The sequence below is a fragment of the Pyrus communis genome, chromosome 15 (genome assembly GCF_041283825.1).
Source record: "Pyrus communis isolate YQ-2024b chromosome 15, ASM4128382v1, whole genome shotgun sequence".
In the NCBI taxonomy this organism is placed as follows: domain Eukaryota; kingdom Viridiplantae; phylum Streptophyta; class Magnoliopsida; order Rosales; family Rosaceae; genus Pyrus; species Pyrus communis.
Genome location: NC_142579.1, coordinates 38,548,151 through 38,566,769, shown reverse-complemented (window position 1 = coordinate 38,566,769; position 18,619 = coordinate 38,548,151). Strand labels below are relative to the sequence as shown.

General features: G+C 38.0%; 3 protein-coding genes across 6 annotated transcripts; all 3 read left to right on the top strand.

Annotated features, from left to right (window-relative positions):
- The first annotated feature begins 4,591 nt into the window (after window positions 1-4,591).
- Window positions 4,592-9,546, top strand: LOC137741759 (putative E3 ubiquitin-protein ligase RHG1A). Of its 3 annotated transcripts, none has more exons than XM_088685901.1 (6): window positions 4,592-4,881; window positions 6,119-7,939; window positions 8,355-8,405; window positions 8,674-8,772; window positions 8,881-9,018; window positions 9,099-9,546. In XM_088685901.1, the coding sequence occupies exons 2-6, from the start codon at window positions 6,209-6,211 to the stop codon at window positions 9,228-9,230; spliced, it is 2,151 nt and encodes a 716-aa protein (XP_088542027.1). In that variant the 5' UTR covers window positions 4,592-4,881; window positions 6,119-6,208; the 3' UTR covers window positions 9,231-9,546. The 3 variants fall into 3 exon arrangements, with proteins under 3 accessions (XP_088542027.1, XP_068337589.1, XP_088542026.1); XM_068481488.2 differs by having other exon boundaries at window positions 8,352-8,405; XM_088685900.1 differs by having other exon boundaries at window positions 4,598-4,881; window positions 5,664-7,939; window positions 8,352-8,405.
- A 927-nt stretch (window positions 9,547-10,473) lies between these two features.
- LOC137720085 (transcription factor SPATULA) lies at window positions 10,474-14,497 on the top strand. Of its 2 annotated transcripts, none has more exons than XM_068459098.2 (6): window positions 10,474-12,196; window positions 12,384-12,485; window positions 12,589-12,654; window positions 12,807-12,872; window positions 13,789-14,103; window positions 14,182-14,497. In XM_068459098.2, exons 1-6 carry the CDS (start codon window positions 11,777-11,779, stop codon window positions 14,263-14,265), a joined length of 1,053 nt encoding a protein of 350 aa, XP_068315199.1. In that variant the 5' UTR covers window positions 10,474-11,776; the 3' UTR covers window positions 14,266-14,497. The 2 variants fall into 2 exon arrangements, with proteins under 2 accessions (XP_068315199.1, XP_068315207.1); XM_068459106.2 differs by having other exon boundaries at window positions 11,580-12,196; window positions 12,387-12,485.
- Window positions 14,498-16,134: 1,637 nt separating this feature from the next.
- On the top strand, window positions 16,135-17,951 carry LOC137714626 (transcription factor bHLH95-like). The gene is made up of 3 exons (XM_068453793.2): window positions 16,135-16,670; window positions 17,071-17,493; window positions 17,621-17,951. Exons 1-3 carry the CDS (start codon window positions 16,491-16,493, stop codon window positions 17,717-17,719), a joined length of 702 nt encoding a protein of 233 aa, XP_068309894.2. The 5' UTR covers window positions 16,135-16,490; the 3' UTR covers window positions 17,720-17,951.
- Window positions 17,952-18,619: the final 668 nt, after the last annotated feature.

Below are 18,619 nucleotides of genomic sequence, written 5' to 3'. Positions count from 1 at the left end.
AATTTCCGTAACAGTTTTGTGAAATTATGGAAAAATACTATTGTCTTCTTTATTTACTTTGAACGAATCTCTTCTAAAACAAACGCATGTATTGATAAATGTTATAGTCATATCAGATCTTTTCACGACGCTTCCGCTAAATTATAATTGAAATATAATTCATGTCAACACGCATATCAATAATTTTATATTACATATCAATAATATATATATATCGACATATTGATAGTTGATATCGTGTCAATATGACTATCGATATAAATCTTGACTCCTCTAATTAAACGAATTCTCTCTTGAAAGATGACGGCTATACGCTATTGCTATTGAATCAAAACACATGGGTTGTTTGGTAAATAAATACATTCATTAGTGACCAACTTTTGGTAGGAGTCCGGACCATGAGTTGTTCAAGATAAAAGCTGACAAAGAGCAAATAGGTAGTGCCAATTAATTTGCGATTTATTCACATTTTATTGGGAGGAAGTTGCATTTGTTAATCAGCCTCACAGGTCAATTTTGGTGATTGCTTCTGACCCTAAATTTTGCAAGTGGACCTCTGTGGAATGCCGATTCACCTCTCATCTTATTTATTTTTTTCTTTGGATATTTTTTGGATATGTCAATTTCCCATCTACCGCCAAAAAGCACCGGCATGCTCTCTCTACACAGCCAAATTATTTGGTTTAATTCCAGTGGTTTGGTTTTACAATGTGCAATCTGTGTTTCCTTTTTGTGTGCTAATTTGGAGCAATTTTCATCATTTTGTCTTGAGAAAATTTAATTGCTTATCGCAAACTCATTTGCTTGCTATGTGGCAATCTTGCTCCCTCAGCTCCAAAGCACTTAATGAAAAAGTACTTATTAAAACAGCTCCCACCAGTTGGCCTATCTTCATGTGTTCGTTCATATGCAAAACTTGGGGAAAATTTAAAAAGCTTTTCCCATGTGCATTATTATTATTATCCCCCATTCGATTCCCACCTTGGCCCATATGCCCACACCACCTGATGAATTTGTGTTATTTGCAACCCTAGTGATCGTGGGTTTTGTTCCCTTTAAATAAATCTGATTCAATAAATACATAACCGAAAAACCAAATTGTGGGTTAGGTTTGTTGGTTAGCATACGATGAGTGTTTCTTTACATCCAAGTTCATATCTCTTCGTAGTTTAGAATATCATCTTATCCAAAATAAGTTCTTTGGTTTTGTACCTCAACCACATTATTTATAAGGTCACTTCTAATAAAAGCATTAAATCTCTTATAAGTTAATCTTATTCAACAAGAGAGCTGCCTGAATAGGACTCGGTACGATAACTTTATCGAAGTTTATCTTGGTACGGTACCCACCTCTTTGAAAAATTGAGTAAAAAAGATATGAGAAAGTAATTGCAAAATATTTGGTCCTATACATGCATGCTTGCCAACAACCACCACAACTTGAATCTCACCACATTGTTCCACTAACTTGAAGCAAATTTTGTTTATTGCAAGCGTGAAATTGCACGACTCATTAGGTTTGGTTTTGAATTTTGATACATAATCGAAGCCTAATTATATTAATATGGACTAATCAAACATATTCTTCTGGACTGACCCAAAGCCCCCTTGACGTGTACCGTAGCTAGGGTTTTTAGCCTGTCCAAGTTTTCGCCATCTCAAAAGCACCAAAAATTTCTAATATTCTCCGTGGTGGAGGAATCGTCAAATCTTATCTCATTGGTAATTAAGATATATTATTTAATAATTAGTGATGGGTTTCATTACATAAGCAAATTCAAATAGCTGTTGTTCGGTAGATTCTGAACGGAAATATGTGGGCGTTACTATTCCACTTAACATACTTTAGAAGTGGAACATATTAACTATATCAATTACAACACGTAAAATGATATAATAACCGTAGAAGCAAGACATAAAACAAATTGAAATGGAGTAGGATTCTCTCCCATTCTTTCTCCCCTCCTATTTGAACGGTTACGATTAAACCACGTTAACATCTTATATTAATTTTTTTAGAAAAAGAGAAAGATAAAATAGAGAATGTCAGAAGAGGGGATGGAAAAGAATGAAAAAAAGAAGGGAGAGAATCCTAGTCCGATTGAAATAGCTTTGAAAGGGCAAGAGAGAAAGGGTAGAAAAACCAGAGCAGGGGGACCAAAAACAAAACGTAAGAAAAAGGAGGAGGCCCACGATTGAGATATGAACGGTAGGCAAGGAGGATTTTATAAAAAGAAGAAGTTGGAGGGGAAGAGAGAACCTTGCTTGGATACTTATTTGGGACATTTATAAATTAAAGTTCTTTGTTTTCACACCTCTTTCTTTCTTAAGAAAAGTTTTATGATGCACACATCAACACATAAAGACTCCTCCTAGTGTCTCTTAAAGGGCAAAAAGCCAAATTAATATTCAATGAATGGAACTAATTAAGAATTTTTTTATAAAACACGATAAAAAAAATTTACATGACTCTACATATGTGTATTTTTATCAAAAAATTCAAGCGTTTCACAGTATACTAGAAAATTGAGTTTATTTACAATTATATATATATATATATATATATAAATTAAACTCACTTAGATCATTGTGGAAGACCTTTAAATTAGTTTACAAAAAAAAAAAAAAAAAAAAACCTTCAGATTAGTTTGAGACCACTCCTGTAAAGGTTAAAAACATTTATACGTTTGGCAAAAACTTAAAATCGTTTATGGGTCATAGAAACACTTGTCTATTAAACACTTAAAAAAAAAAAAAAAAAAAACCAAGCCTTACTGTCTTGAAATTTATCAACCACCAAATCAGCCATATTACCCATTTAACCCTAAAATTGAACCGACAAAATAATTAAATGACCCATCTGGTAAAATTCAATTTGGGTGCGCTATTATTGCCTCTTACCCAAAATATTGATTTTTGTTTTCCCCTTTTAAGTGGTTTTTTCTTCGACCATCAACTGTGAGAGATGGGAAACAGAGTGTCCCCAAATAGTCAGTCAAAATTCGTACTCCTCTACAAAAGCACCAAAAGCCAGATCTTTAGGAAGGTGAACAAAATCTAAACTCATCAAACTGATGAGACCCCATTGCGTCGAGAAATTTTTTTGTGTGTTTAAAACACGGAGTCGTAAACTATATGTCATTATATAAGTAATAAAAAATTTTATTTCTTTAAGTGTTCCACCACTTGTGTAATGACATATGGTGTTACGCTTTGTACTCCAGGCACGTTAAAAAATATCTCCATTGTATTGTGCCATGCTCCATGTCTTGTGTAATCACACTAATTGTCCATTTTTATTTATTTAAATTACAAAGTTACACGAATAAAACTTGTACAATGAGTCAGCATAGTTGAAATCTACTGGAGTGATTTCGTATATAGTAACTGTCCAAATTTAAACTCGCATAAATTTACAATGAAAATAGTAATATGGTTTGCAATCAAAGAATAGTAAAAATTATTTTAATTTGTTTTTAAATTTTTATGGGGGGTTGTGGTCACAACTCACAACTCAAACACAGCTGAAAGGTTCACAAAGTCAGAAAGGGCTCCTCAAGAAAATGCAACGGCAGAGAAAGCAGGACATGTGAAAATGTGATAATATTGATGCGAGAGGAGGCAACAGCCAACAGGTGCTTGGCGTGAAAGAGTGCCTGTGTGGGGCTTGCAATTTGGGAGCCGTTTCCTCCTTTTTTTTCTCATTTTCTTTCTTTTCTTATAAGCCAGATAAAATTAAACTATTTACATATTTCCCTTAAGAGTAAAAATAAGAATTTGAACGGTTCTAATTTCTTAATTTTTTTTCTTGTATTTTATTATACAAATGATGTTGAAAGAGTGTAATTCGGACTCGAGACATCAGTGTGATGAAAAATATTCTTAATTAACTGAGCTGCATCCTCATTGATTAACTTTTCTTGTATTTACTACTTATTAAAATAATAATTACTCTGATTTCTAAGTAGCGTTTCAGTGACACATATGAAATTTAAATATTAACTATCTATCAAATTACAATCCTTAATTTAAATATTAACTATCTATCAAATTTAAAAATACTTGAAGAGTCATAGACAACTTACTTATCAGAAATAGGCATGCGGGGTATGTATCACCCCGATTCATGGTTTTTCCCTTGTGTTTATTGACACATAGGGAGAGATAATAAATCTTGTACACGAACACGTGGCAAATAATATTTTGATTCATAACTCTCTCGATTCAAAATAGATATACATGTCAGATTGATTAAGAGAACGGTTAATTATATTCTTTATTTCTTCTTTCTCAATTCACGACGTATTCCATTATTTCTTCTTTTCTAGTTCACAACGTTTTTCATTCTAGTTAAGTAAACGTGTTATAATAAAACTTCAACTCACGTTTTAGGTTTTTCAACCAAAAAAAAAATGCAAAATGAGGACAACCTTGGTGAGCCATTTGAATCCTCCTCCCCACAACACCTAGTAGGTGGTGCTGTTAATTAGATTTTAATTTAATTTAATTATATTTCTATAATATTCAATTTATTTCAATTTCTCTGTCAGGAAACTGCCCTCTATGACCATTACTCTCTCTCTCTCTCTTTGGGTTATTTCGTAAATTAAAGATGACTGTCCTCTTTAATCTCTAGTTCTTTCTCTCCTTTTTCTCGCTTCACATTTCATTCCATCCACCCAAAGGGCCAAAGCCTCTCCCTTTCCTCTCAACCCCCATTGCTCTCAGTGGGTTTTGTTTTCCGTTTTTCTCACCTATTTATTTTCTTCTCCAGAAAAATAAAGAAAAGAAGGTTCTTTTCATCACCCACCCGGATTATCCGGGCCAGTTCTTTCGATTTTCTGCTCCGGATTGTTTTCATAGATCGGTTTTTTCATCTGGGTATGTTTTGTTTTTCGATTTTGTTCGTTTACTTTACTGGGTTTTCAATCGATCGGTTGCTGGTAAGATTTGATTTGAAAAGACTCGGCTTTTGGATTCTGGGTTCGATTTTTGTTTTTGTTCTTGTTGCGCTTGTTGTGTTTTATCTCTGCAGCTGGAAATATAAAAGGTTGTACCTTTTCCGAACAAACCCAAGATTCTTACCTTGTTATTGGGTTTCTGTTCGTCTGTGTTGTTAACATTTGATGTCTGTTTGTTCTAGTTTGTTGTCTGTTGTTTGATTATGTGAATCACTTTTGATATCAGCTGCTTTTGGAATTTGGAATGAGATTTTGGCTTTTGAGGTTTTCGGCTATCCATCTTTGACCTTGTCAGTGGGTGAACCGATCTCGAAATTTTACCAGTAAATGAGTTTGATAAGTCATTCTCAGATTATACCGATGATAATTCATTATGTGCTCTGTGTGTGGTCAGTTGCGTGTTCGAAAGGTTGCACCTTTCGATTGTATGACGTTGTTGTGGTCAAAAGTTTCATTTTTTTCAGCTGGTGGGTGCCTAAATTTATGTGAGTTCCATTGCCTCAGAAGTATTTCAGGAGCGGGTTTAGTTTTTCGATCATTCTTTGCTTTAGTGGTGGGAGTAGGTTTGGCCAGGGTTTTTATATGTGGGAATGCTTGTGATTGAATTTAAGGATGCTTGTCTTACCTGATATAGCTGCACTTTCAGTCATTCACTCCTTTACCGCTGCAACATGATAATGAGCGTTTTATCTTGGTGTTCAGGCCAGGATAGCACGGGTGATTTGCCATTACCTCATCACTAGTCGAAACTTAGCGTGTGTCTTCCCATTTGGTCAAGTAGGTGTAGTAGTGCCATTGAAAATGCGGATTCTAGTCTTCAATTTAACTATCACCCACTCTACTCCCGCACCTACGCAGGAGCTTATAGTTAAAAATTAAGCGAGAGGTTAAAAAAAGTACCATGAAAAAAGGCATTGCCAGCAGGCGACGCAACTCACACTCTAGCATCTTCCTTCAGTTAGGCATTCAAGTTTTTCACGCATGGAACACATACATTTCCGAGAACTCTTCGACCGGTGTAGAAGATTTGTGCTTCTCTTACCTATAAAAGAGAAGAAGAAAAAATTATTGCTCTTTACTTTTATAGCAATTTTGTACCTATTACTTACTTTAAAGGTCTTCAAACTTATAACCTATCTTCTACTTTGTTATGTCAGGTCTGCCAAAGTACAAATAACGATTTATTTATACCGAAGATTTCTTCAAGTTCTTTAATTTCTTATACAAGGAGATTCATATTAGCCCTAATGCAAGGGCAGAGGGGCACTATCGGTTCCTTGCCTGAAATGCTAGATTTTGACCATGGAAGTGCATCAAACGATGCTGCTCTAGATCAGCAAATTTGCTGGAATAGCACACGGAATCCTGCCGAAAGGATTCCAGACTATGTACAATCACCTGGTGATATGAATGTTGTGAATTCTATGGGACAGGAGCGACAACACTTGAGTAGATGGTGCCTGGGTGAACCTAGTTCTAGCAACTCACAGAGTGAGGTTAGTCGTGATGAGCGGAAACCAGAACTTGGATGGTCTTCTTCAGTGGATCCTTGTGTAGAAGCTGCTTCAAGTTTAGAGGAGCGACGCTATGAACCAACTAATAACCTTTCACTGGGCAACAATGTGAATACTATTTTTACACAAAGTTCAAGTTCTGATGCAATTCCACAGAATCTGAACTTGAATGCAGCTTTTGCGGGTCATGGTGGTGATAATAGTCAAGTAATGGAATGTCCTAACACATTCAAGTATAATGTTTCTGAAAATGAGCAAATTCGACCTCCTAGTGGTTCTAATCCCTTTATGCTACCTTCTGGAACTGCTGGATTTTTAATGGGAGAGAATGATGGCAGATCGGGCAGTTCATTGGAGGGTCGTCGTGTATCTTGTAAAAGAAAGGCTATGGAGGGAAATATAGGACAGTCTTCTCTAAGTGGAAGTTGCAGTTACTTTCAGCATACAGACAGTGGTGGAAGGACTTCTGTTCCCGCTCACTATAATGCAGGTGGCAGCCTAAGCATATCTACCCCATCAGAACAGGGGAATTCAAGACTTGGAGTAGTTGGGAGAGCACTTGCTTCTGACAGCCTTCCTGATTCAAATGCTGGAAGAAGCTCAGAAGGCACTCATAGGAACTTCCGTGTGAGAATAAATCCTTCAAATCAGCAAAATTCTATACCCTCTAATAGGTTTCCATCGGGGAGGGCTGCTAGGCATTCTAGTATTTCCTCTTCGCATCATTCACCAAGTCTTCTTCCAGTTGATCATAATATGGACTTGAGACCAGCACCAGCGCTAGATAATACGAGTTCACAGAACCCACCAGTTGTCATCCATGTTCCTGCTTTGCCGCAAAATGTGCAATCATTGAGATGGAGTGGAGGGTCGAGCTCAAGAACTGGCAGCTTATCAAATTCTGTGGTTTTTGGAGACAGAGATGCTCCACAGCCTCCACCACTTGAGGAAGGGAGCTCAAGAAGCATGGCGAGACACATTTTGGATCATCCTATTTTTGTACCAGCATCTGAATTGAGAAATTCGGCTCGGCATCCTGCAGGTGCATCTAATAGAAATTTACCTGGTGGAAATGCAAGTATTCCTGGAAATGTTGCTTCAGCATCCCGGACGGGCACAAGTTCAGGTGTTAATCCAGCAGCTGCACCTACGTGGGTTCCTCCTCACAATTCTCATCCCCAATTTCCTCGAAGATTATCTGAATATGTTCGTCGATCATTATTTTCTGCTTCTGGTAGTGAGCCTGGGAGCCATGGCACTAATTATTTGCCCATGCGTTCGGGTCTTGCATCGTCACCAGAGGTTGGGAGTTCATCTGGTACAGGTAACCAGGGTCATCATCAGTCTCACCCAAGGTCAGCATCTTGGATGGAGAGACATGGTGATGGTGGACTTGGGCTTCCGTATTCATTACGGACTTTGGCTGCTGCAGGTGGTGAAGGAAGTAGCAGGCTCGTATCTGAGGTGTGTTGTAGAACTCTCTTTCTCTGGCTGTGAGGTTTTTCTTTCAGAATATTTTTGTTATCCCATTATTTAAAGCATTCTGATGAATATTAGGAGAACCCAGAACCCACATTTGTGCTTAATCACCTATTGATGTGATACCATGAGGTGTCTGATATAATTATGACCACGATGCTACGGGATATGCACTCACCTTTTCCTTTTAGTCAACCATGAAGATAATTTTTTCAGTTCTTTTGATCATTATGTTTCTATCTGTTTTTGTGTTTTTGTCATCTCCAACTATTAACATCATAATTTGTGTTATTGAAGTTTTCTGTTGCTCTAATACTACTAAGTTCATATTATTTTGCTAGTTATGGGAAAAAAGATATTCATCTAAACTTTATGAAGTTTTCTTCTCTCTTTTTAGCAGATTTGCAATGTACTGGGTCTCATGCGTAGGGGCGAGAACTTGCGATTCGAGGTTAGAAATTTATTTGCTTATATTGAAGCACGGCAGTGTAATCACAGTTTTGAAAAAGAATCTGTCTTGATAATGCACAAATGCCTTACTCTCGACACAGGATTCTGGTTTTGGAAGTTTAAGCCATATATTTCTTTTGCTTGTATATTTGGGGACTCAATGTTTCTGTTTTCATGTACAAGAATATCATAACAAAGGGCTGTTAAGAGATGTGAGAATTTTCTTTTTGAATTGTGGTCTGACATTTGGCTGTACTTCTTTGTGTCAGGATGTTATGATTCTTGATCAGTCGGTCCTTTTTGGGGTGGCTGATATTCACGACCGACATAGAGACATGCGACTTGATGTTGATAACATGTCTTATGAGGTAATTGATCTGCCCAACCCTCCCGCTTTCCCAGAAGATACATAACAGTGTGCTCCCTTATCGGTATAACTGAGATTACTGAGACATAAAACTCTCTGATTAATGCAGGAATTATTGGCTCTGGAAGAGCGTATTGGAAACGTGAACACTGGATTAAGTGAAGAAATCATATCAAAGCGCTTGAAACATAAGAAGTATGTTGCAGTAGGATCTCCGGCAGATACAGAGCCGTGCTGCGTGTGCCAGGTATTGACTGCATAATGCTCAATCTGTGTTACAGTTTCATGGTTTTGCGTTGCGTGATTTATTTATACCATTATATGCAGGAGGAATACAATGGTGGAGAAGATCTTGGAACGCTCGGATGCGGACATGATTTCCACAGCGAGTGCATAAAACAATGGCTGATGCACAAGAATTTGTGCCCCATCTGTAAAACTACAGCCTTGGCAGCATGAGGTCGACGACGTCAAATGTTTTTGCAGGCTAGCTTTTCTTCAAATCAGGTAAAGAGGGTTGCTTATGGACGCAGTCTGCCTACATATGGGCTCACTGAATCCCAATGCCTCAAATCCTTCACCTTTCCGTGGCAGTCGAGTTGAAGTTGGTCGAAAGCACTACTTCAAGCGCCGAGCGGCAAATTACATAATTATTTTTCATTTTATTTAAAACCAGGCCTCTTATTGGAGGCACCACATTTCGAAGTTGGAAAAGCACAACTGGGACTGACTTTTCACTTTATCAATGAATGATTAGGCTTTTATGTTTTTGTTATGGTTTGATTCCTTTTTTTGCTGCAGATTTTTCGTTATACCTAGAGATTTCGTGATCTCGAATTCCTTTTCTGAGGGCTTGATAGAAAACTGAACCAGTACTAGGATTTTGTTTCTGTTTAGGTTTCCTTTGCAATTCCATGGTGCTGCAGCATAGGATTGTTCAAAGGTTTCTTTGTTCAAACCATGTCAATGCAGACATGTCTTAGATCTTAGCCTTTATTTAATGGCCTCCCATTTTGATATTTTTGCGTAAAAAGTTAATTAGGCTCATCTGTCGGTCATACGTGCAAATAATCATGGGCTTGTTTGAGACTATTTGTAGGAACCACTTCTGCTCGTACGTGCCTTTGCTATAAAGTGTTTTTAGTAGCAATCCAAGTGTGTTTCATTTGAGATTATTTTTAAAACTCTTTGGTAGAAATCACTTATCCTCATTAGTGCTTTTGCTAGAACTGCTTTCAGTGTAAACAAGTCCAATTTTATAAGAGAACCAAGTGCTTCTTGACAAAGTACTTGGAAGTGACATTACTAGATGCTTCAGGAAGTTCTTTTACGACTAAGAAGTGATTCAAAATTTTTTTTACCATTTAGAAGCGCTTTTAGTTGTGAGAAAACACTTTTAACCCTACTAGAATTCTAGAATCAATCTCAAACTTGCCCTAATGTGGTCTAAGTGTAATGGAAGTTTAGCGGTGAGCTAGTTGTCGGTTCCCTCCCAACCGTGTTGGCTTTGCCGGTCCCTTTGCAACGATCAGCAGGTCTATAATTAGATTGACACCTATTTGGATCAACGTATCATTCTCATCGTAGGAACTTCACATCAATCGAGCAAGACCTCGAAAAATGGAGGCTGTAATCGAGTTCATGAATCAAGATGTTGAAATCATTCACAACTCCACAGGTTAATATAATCATTTTGATGTTTGATCGTGGTTGGGAACCTTTGGATCCGATTAAATTGCAGAACAAGAAACGTGGGATGCGCCCTAGAATTTTCATCCTTCCTCTTCCCTTGTGAGTTTCTCTTAGGTCACTTTTTAGGGCGTGTTGGGCAAACCCTAGGTAGCACCAGAACACGCCACTGAAAAGGGTGGGAACCTCGGGAATTGCACCTTTTGGTGTCCCCTTATTAAATTCTAGTTGCAGGCAAAGGTGACGTTTTTGGTTGGATTAGATGGTGGAGGAGTTTGGAGTGCATGATGTGTTTGACTTTAACCTATTCAGACGTTGAACACTGCACATTTACTCTTTTGTACAATCTCTAGGGTTTAATTGCAAACTTGGCCCCTGAGTTTTGAGGGTCTTTTCACTTTGGTCTTTCAAATATTTTGCATCCCAAGATAGCGGCTTCAATTATTGAGGTAGTCACGTTTAAATATGACCGATGGGGTTTAGTCCTACTTGCTTCATACTTGAAACAACGTCGACTTGGAAAGAGTTGAAGAGTTATTCATAGTGCCAATAACAATTCCCTAGTTTAATTACATATTTGAAAAACTAATTAGCAGCTTAAAAGAAAATTGATCCATTTAGGACTCTTTATACCTCTTCTTTGTGCAACTATGCTTTTCTTGTGGTTTAAGGCAAATGACACAGTCACCAAAGGTTGTCAGTGTTGAAAATTGCAGAAACTTGTAAGTTCGTGTGGCATTGGTCGACATACAAATCAATTCACACCTAACACTAGACTAGACATGAATCATGTATGTCATCTTATGTTAATTTTTGTGATTAGGCCTCACTGTCATCCTCTTAAATTGAGATTTTAAATTTTAAAAACTAAAGTGAAACAACTCAACAAATTTGAGCTCATGACCCGATGTGGTAAATAACAGAAAACTAGGGGCGGGGGTCTGCAATATACATAAAACAATGGGAAGGTCTACAAATTTATAAAATAAGTGGAAATTTCTGCGAATGATGACGTAAACATCTAACGGAGCACTTGACAATTAGCGCGGGAGAGTAATCAAATTGCAAGCTTTACGGCTTTAAACCTTCTTTTAAAAGAGTTTTATGGAAAATGCCAATGACAGAATCACAGCACAGAACAAGAAGAGAGAGAAACAAAGAGGAGAGAGAGAGAGGCAGAGCAGCGACGGAGAATTGGGAACGATGCTAACAAAGAACTAGAGAGTTCACCGTCTCCGGCTGAGCAGCGACGGCTCTGACGGCTGTAAAAGTGCTTCAATTGTTTCTCGTCCTCTGAAGTTTTCAAATTTTTAACTATGGCGGATCTGTACGGAACAGCGCCGGACTCGGAAGAAATCTCGAACATTCTAAGCCAGCTCATCCACGGCCATGGCTCCTCCGCTTCCTCCGCCTCTTCTTGCATGCCCTTTAAACCCACTTACATGCATTCGTCAGTGCCGCCACCAATCCAGGCGGCAACGCCGTCCGAGGTCTTGATTCCGGAGGCCAGGCATGAGGATCATCGCCGGTTTGCTCAATTGGTGAACCAGTCTGGCACGGACCAGCGAGTAGCGGGGGGGAATTCGAACTCTGCTGGTGTGTTGGATTCGTCGACCGCTTTCGATTTCTACGATTCCGGTGGCTACTTCACGAAGGAGGTGAAAGAAGGTATGGAGTCTGACGGGAGGAGGATTTCGTCTGAGAATGATCTCGGCGGTTATAGCTGTGACAGTGAGGTACTTCCCATTTTTCACTTTTTGAATTCTGTTTGGTTGCTGAGAAAATTAGGTGGAAAATTTGAATAAATCTGTTTAAAAAAACGAAAAGTATAGAATTTTTGTTGTGTTAATTCTGTTTGTATCAGTTTGTTCAACAATAATTGCGTGGAAATTTGAAATCTTTGGGGGGTTTTGGTGGAATTAGAAGGATCTCGAGGAGGCGGCGGATGGGCAACTGAACTCAGCGCCGCCGCGGAGTTCATCGAAGAGGAGCAGAGCTGCTGAGGTCCATAATATGTCGGAAAAGGTTCGATCTTTTTTCCTTGTGCGTAAAGGTTTTCGATTCGAGTATGTGACAAATGTGAATTTGATTTGTGGGTTGTAATTTTGAATTTTTGATTGGTGGACAGAGAAGGAGGAGTAGGATTAATGAAAAGATGAAAGCTTTGCAGAACCTGATTCCGAATTCTAACAAGGTACTCTTTATCCAAAAATTTCTGCAGCCTTTTTGTGCTTTCTTTTTCAAATAATTTTATTAGTCTTTGTTTTTTTGGTTAACAAATAGTAGAGGATTAGGCGAGATTTGCTACATAGTAACAGTCGATATTTGATCTTGTGCTTTTTTTAGACGGATAAGGCGTCAATGCTGGATGAAGTGATTGAATATTTGAAGCAGCTCCAGCTTCAAGTACAGGTGAGATGGTTTTCACTGTTTTCGGAATATAATCCTGATAAAAGCATTTGCTTATGTAATCCTTTCGAAGATCACTAGATCAGTCGTCTTGACTTGGGTCGATCGTTAGCTATGCACTTGATATTCTGTTGTCCAAGTTCAATGTGGATTCTATTGACTGCTAGCCCTAGCCTTGCTTCTTGAAGCGGCAGCTAGATGCGAGTCTGATTCTCGCCGTGCTTAACAAGCCTGACTGAACTCAATGACAAATTATAGAAATGTTGCTACACGTGTTGGGATTATCGAAAATTTTCATACAAAATTTTGAGAGTAGTAGATAGGGAGCCTGTATCACATGCCATGTGGTGTGCATTGTTATAATAGCATTGTTCTGGCTTCATTGTTTGACACCAAAAAGTGTTGCTTTAATTAATTGAAGAACCTATTAAACACGTACCAGTTTGGCAGCCTCTTGAAAGCTGTAGTGACTTGGTTGTCTTTCATCCGTGATCTGATGTCATATGAAACATGATGTTTTTCCATGGCCTAGACCAGCTTTTCTCTTACGGTCTTACTATGTGCTTTATGAAGTAGCGTTATATTTTGTTGCATTTATTGAAAGTGAATTAACAGTCTGATATTATGTATTGCTCTTGTCATGAGCCAAACTTAGTGAGATCTACGTCCTCTGATGCGCAAGTTTGGTTTCTAGACAAATCATCAAATTGCGAAGGGGGGCAAAGTTTGTTAATTGACATCTAACTGATTTGGGTTTTCATGGAAAGATTTCGGGTGTACTGCATATTCATTTTTTTGGGGGGACATTATATGACTCACAACTAAATAGGTTGTGTCTTGTGTATGAAGCCACTACCTGAAGTAACCTTGTTTTTCATTTTGAAGCTGACATACATTTTGTTTCTGGTTATATTTTCAGATGTTAACAATGAGGAATGGATTGAGTTTGCATCCGATGTGTTTACCAGGAGTCATGCAGCCTATGCAGTTGCCTCGTATATTTGAAGAAGGAAGTAATAAATTTCCAAAATCTGGCAAAGGAATAAGCCCTTTTTACGGGACTCATGAGAACTCGGTGCTGTCTGCTTTTAATTTATCCGCTGGATGCATGATATCAAATCCGCCAATGGTCTTACCCTCGGTTGCAAATGTAGCAACTTCAGAAGCCACATTTGGTTTTGAACCATCGATTCAAGCTCACTACAGACCCTTCAGTGTCCCCTCCTCCTCTAAGGTAACTCTAGCATGAATTATGGAAGTAACTTAAAATTTTTTCGAGAACTAATGCGGATCATTTTCTTGCTCCGTGAAGGAACTCTTTAGCGACGGTGAACCACAATCAAAATTACATACCATTCGGACAGGGAAAAGCACTTCGTCGGACGTTGATGTATGAGATTGCAGCCTGTTTTCATACCGTTCTTTTTCTTCAACCAACCAAGAGACTATCATCGTCTTCGAAACTGCTGACTTCTTCACATACTTTGATTAATATTTTGCAAAGTGTAACAGGTTGACGCGATTGTCGGATTTCTACTGTTGATGCTTCATAGCTTGTAGTTATATAAAAATACTTGTACCAGTCTTGGTATTCTCGATTTATAAAGCCATGGTTTTTTCGAGCTTTAGATTAATGTCTCAATTGCTGTCCTTCATGATAAGAAACAAACATTTTCTAGCATGCACAGACGTGGCCCCTCTCAATTTTTTTGGTTGGAAATGATTTGACAAAATTATCCAATGTATCTGTTCTTCATTTTTTTTACAAGACATTTGAGTTCAACAAAAGCTAAACATCGACATCTCTTCAATGTATTTGTCACTCAATTCTCGTCCATGACCGCCAACAGGCAGATATCAGAGTTGGTTATGACACCTTCCTCCCAATTGTACGTCTTACATAGAGAGCTCCCGACCCTTTAATACATGATTTAACTCTTTATTTTATTGACTATAACAATATTGACATAAAATACAATTAAAAGGCACTAAAAGGCGGGGATGTGCGCTAAGCATACGATAGAGGATTCGGCCGAATGCTCAACGAAATGCCTAATCGAAAAACCTAAAGAATTTTTTTTGGCAATGCACTCATTGTTGAGATGAAACGAGGATTAAGTCTTATATTCTCTACTACTTAATTGTATTTCCGATAAACTAACTTACTAGTTTCGCCACTGATATAAAGTATGTAGTGAGATTTTTGTCCTGCACATTTAGCACTCCACTTATTTTGCGTATACTCTATACCGGAGTATAGTAAAATTGTCGTGTCAAAAGTAAATCTCATTTATGCACAGTGGCTTTTAAGTAATAGCAGGAATGCCATTGAAATGAGGACAAGAGAGATGAGCAGCCGATAGCGTTACAGGGAAGAAGAAACGTTTCCTTTTGACTCATTCTGGGCAACGAGACAACGTAATATTGTATGGAAAGCATGGGATGCTTTGGCCGCCGTTTCGGTGTCAGAAGTTTCTTTTCTTTTGATAAACATCATAACGGCCGTTAAATGCATTTCGCAATCAATTCGTCCTCCAACTTCACTTCAATTTACTAACATGCCATGAATCCACGATCCACGTCTTGGTTGTTTTGGGGTCCAAACAGAAATGACCGTAGTATGACAAACACAAATTTAGAAGGTAGCTTACTTGATCATTGTTTTCTCTTATTATGCTTCGTCTAATGATATACTTCTTTTAATGTTTAAAGAGGTTATGCGTTCGAGTTATTACTTGAAATGAAAAACTAAAATTTAGAATTGGAGCTTTTTAGTTATGGAGCCAGCATTTGTTGCCAATACGTCATAAATAATATATTGATATCATTGTCTTAGACAAATCATACATACATATTTTCAATACCTTTTCGATAATAACAACAAACTGCATTGATGGTTCGAAGATCAATTTTGCTTTAAATCAATATTTTTTATGAGAAAGATTTAATCTTGAGTGCATAAGAAGGAGCACATCAATTCTAATTAATGTAGCCACGTACATCCACTTACGTTAAGAGTCTTGTTTTATTGGTCAGCTAGTGACCAAATACTTGCGTTAAATCAAATATTCTAAGAGGGATGGTGTGATTCGGTAATAAAAATGGGCGAAGGAGGGTGAAAGAGTAAAGGCAATATAGGAGGGTCCGGAGAAGTCGTTTTCGAAGGATGGAAAACGCGCTTTAATCTGCCTTGCGTTATTTTGTTTGGACTCCAAAGAACGGCATTCGTCTCATGATTGTATTTTGTTGTCTATTCCAGTCATATCGTCAAAAGCCCGCCACCTTTCGTCGCCTTCCTCCTCTTTCTGAAAACGTCCCACTGAAGCTCTTAACCAAATCTCTCTCTCTCTCTCTCTCTCTCTCTCTCTCCCTCTCTCTCTCTCTCTCCCTCTCTCTCTCTCCCCCCCCCCCCCATATGCTATATAATCCCTATATAAAAAATATATTTTATTCATACAAAATTACCCATGTCCTGCTTCGAAAAAACCTATCTGGGCTTTTGCCAATTCAAACTCAAATTACAATTCAAGAACTTGCAGTGGTGGTGGTGGTGGTAGCGGTAGCGGTGAGTTGTTAAAGCTGGAAAAGGTGAGCTCCAGTTGCGCCACACCTACAAATACAATGGAGCAGAAAGAGGTAGTGATAAAAGAAAGTAATGGCAAGGTTGGTGGCCGTGATCGTGATGGCGGGGGCGATGAATCGGATCATGGGGTACACACTTGGACTGAGAGGGGAAGAAGGAAGAAGATGAGGAGTATGTTCTCCAACCTTCATGCTTTGCTTCCTCAGCTTCCTGCAAAGGTATAAATTAATTAAACTACAATTTCAATATGTTTCACGAAAATTAAGCGTCTAAGGAAAATCCTCATGGGCTCGATTGTTATTGCACCCCGACTGTTATCACACTTTTGGTGTTTTTTAAGTGTTTATCGCTGACATTATCACTTGTATTTGTGCATATACTATATATTTTGACCTGTGCCTAAAGAGAGTAACCTAAAACAAACCATATATACAATAACAAAGCTTTATCTCATTAAGTGATGTTGGATGTATAAATCCTATAACGTTATTGGGTTCGGTTAAACAGTTTAGCAAAAATTCGATAATCATTTGGGTTGTAAATCCCGAATGGATTACAATATTAAGAACAAAAGAAGTTAAAAGATAATATATGCTGTTATTTTCCAATGATGTGCAGGCAGATAAGTCCACCATTGTTGATGAGGCAATAAGATACATCAAATCCCTTGAGCACACTCTCCAAACAACACAAACACAAGGGCTTGACAAATTTTCTGCATTGACAGTATCAAACACAGAGTTAACTTGTGATACAAGGGAAGCATTTTTGGCTGATCATTTTCATCAGGGTCCACCAACATCAAACAACTTGGCATTGCCGGCTTCTCCTTTTCCGCCTCCCGCTTCCTTCCAGACGTGGTTTTCCCCAAACTTTGTCATGAACATGAGCGGCAACGATGCTCAGATCAGCGTTTGCTCACCACCAAAGCCAGGGCTCTTGACTACTATGTTTTACATACTAGAGAAGCATAAGCTGGATGTAGTATCTGCTCACGTATCCTCGGATCGATGTCATTGCATGTACATGATCCATGCTCATGTAAGTAGACTAAGAATCCATATGATCACTTAGCATTCATTAGGAGGCCAAATTATCATTTAATTAGTTAATCTGCTGTCTAATTATGCTTTTTGTTTTAACTTGTTTTTCGTTATGTGCCGGTCAGGCGGGTGGAGCTTGCGATAATTTTCCAGAGGCATTGTCAGTGGAGTACATATTCAAACTAGCAGCAGGTGAAATGAACTTGTGGCTCTTGTCATGTTGATTAAATGTACTTGATAGCGTGATTACCATCTTGCTAGAAGTAGAACTAGAAGAAGCTAGGAAAATTGAGCTTTTAGTAGAAGTGCTTTTAGGAAGGTGTTGTGGAGTGGATACTATATGCGCCTACTGGTGGCCTGTAAAATTGAGCTTTTCCTTTGACCTTTGCTTGCAACTTCTTCAGTTCTCCTTGAGTTAGCTCGGTAATTCTGGATGAATCTTGCCGGTGTTTCTACTTTCTAGGCCAGTAAGCCCAATGGGCTATACTGAAAGCTAATTGAATTGGGTTGGGCTGAAATTTTCAGCTTATCTTTTACCGTTACAATTACAACTATTTTTGGAGCATTAGTTTAGGAGTGTTTTGTACACTGAAACATTTATGTTCATAAGCACTTTATTAGTAACACAACATAAATTTTACTAAACTTTCAAATGTTTCCTTAAATCTCAACAAACATTTCACCAAAAATTTCAGTGCTTTTAAACCCATAAGCACGTGTACTTATCTTGTCATAACATATAAAAAAACGTTTAGTGATTTGAAAGTGCTTTTAACTCTTCTGCGAGTTGATTAAATTTGGAGATTGTAATAAAGCCAATATTTACTAGATCTAACATTTGTATTATGTTTTCTATGGTTGTGTCTTTTTCATGTCATACCCGATTATTTACCATTCTAAAACTAATACTAGACATGTTTCATGCCTTGAGGCAATGAGGACATTGAGGAGATGATATGCCCCATTCACATGGCTAGTACACTGTCGAGTCACATTATCATGTCTGCTTTTCTTTGTTTTTACTCTTTTGTTTTATGGGTTTGTTCATAAAAAGGTGACCCAAAAAAAGTGTGTTTCTTATTTTCGTCCAAACCTAAATTTGATGTCCAAATGGAGCATGTAAA

Bases quoted from the DNA above. Each gene is read 5' to 3' on its own strand.
- LOC137741759 (XM_068481488.2), top strand. From the start codon at position 6,209: ATGCAAGGGCAGAGGGGCACTATCGGTTCCTTGCCTGAAATGCTAGAT. The intron at 7,940-8,351 runs GTGTGTTGTAGA...CTCTCTTTTTAG, and splicing joins GTAGCAGGCTCGTATCTGAG to CAGATTTGCAATGTACTGGG. The intron at 8,773-8,880 runs GTAATTGATCTG...TGATTAATGCAG, and splicing joins TTGATAACATGTCTTATGAG to GAATTATTGGCTCTGGAAGA.
- LOC137720085 (XM_068459098.2), top strand. From the start codon at position 11,777: ATGGCGGATCTGTACGGAACAGCGCCGGACTCGGAAGAAATCTCGAAC. The intron at 12,486-12,588 runs GTTCGATCTTTT...ATTGGTGGACAG, and splicing joins TCCATAATATGTCGGAAAAG to AGAAGGAGGAGTAGGATTAA. The intron at 14,104-14,181 runs GTAACTCTAGCA...TGCTCCGTGAAG, and splicing joins GTGTCCCCTCCTCCTCTAAG to GAACTCTTTAGCGACGGTGA.
- LOC137714626 (XM_068453793.2), top strand. From the start codon at position 16,491: ATGGAGCAGAAAGAGGTAGTGATAAAAGAAAGTAATGGCAAGGTTGGT. The intron at 16,671-17,070 runs GTATAAATTAAT...AATGATGTGCAG, and splicing joins TTCCTCAGCTTCCTGCAAAG to GCAGATAAGTCCACCATTGT. The intron at 17,494-17,620 runs GTAAGTAGACTA...TGTGCCGGTCAG, and splicing joins TGTACATGATCCATGCTCAT to GCGGGTGGAGCTTGCGATAA.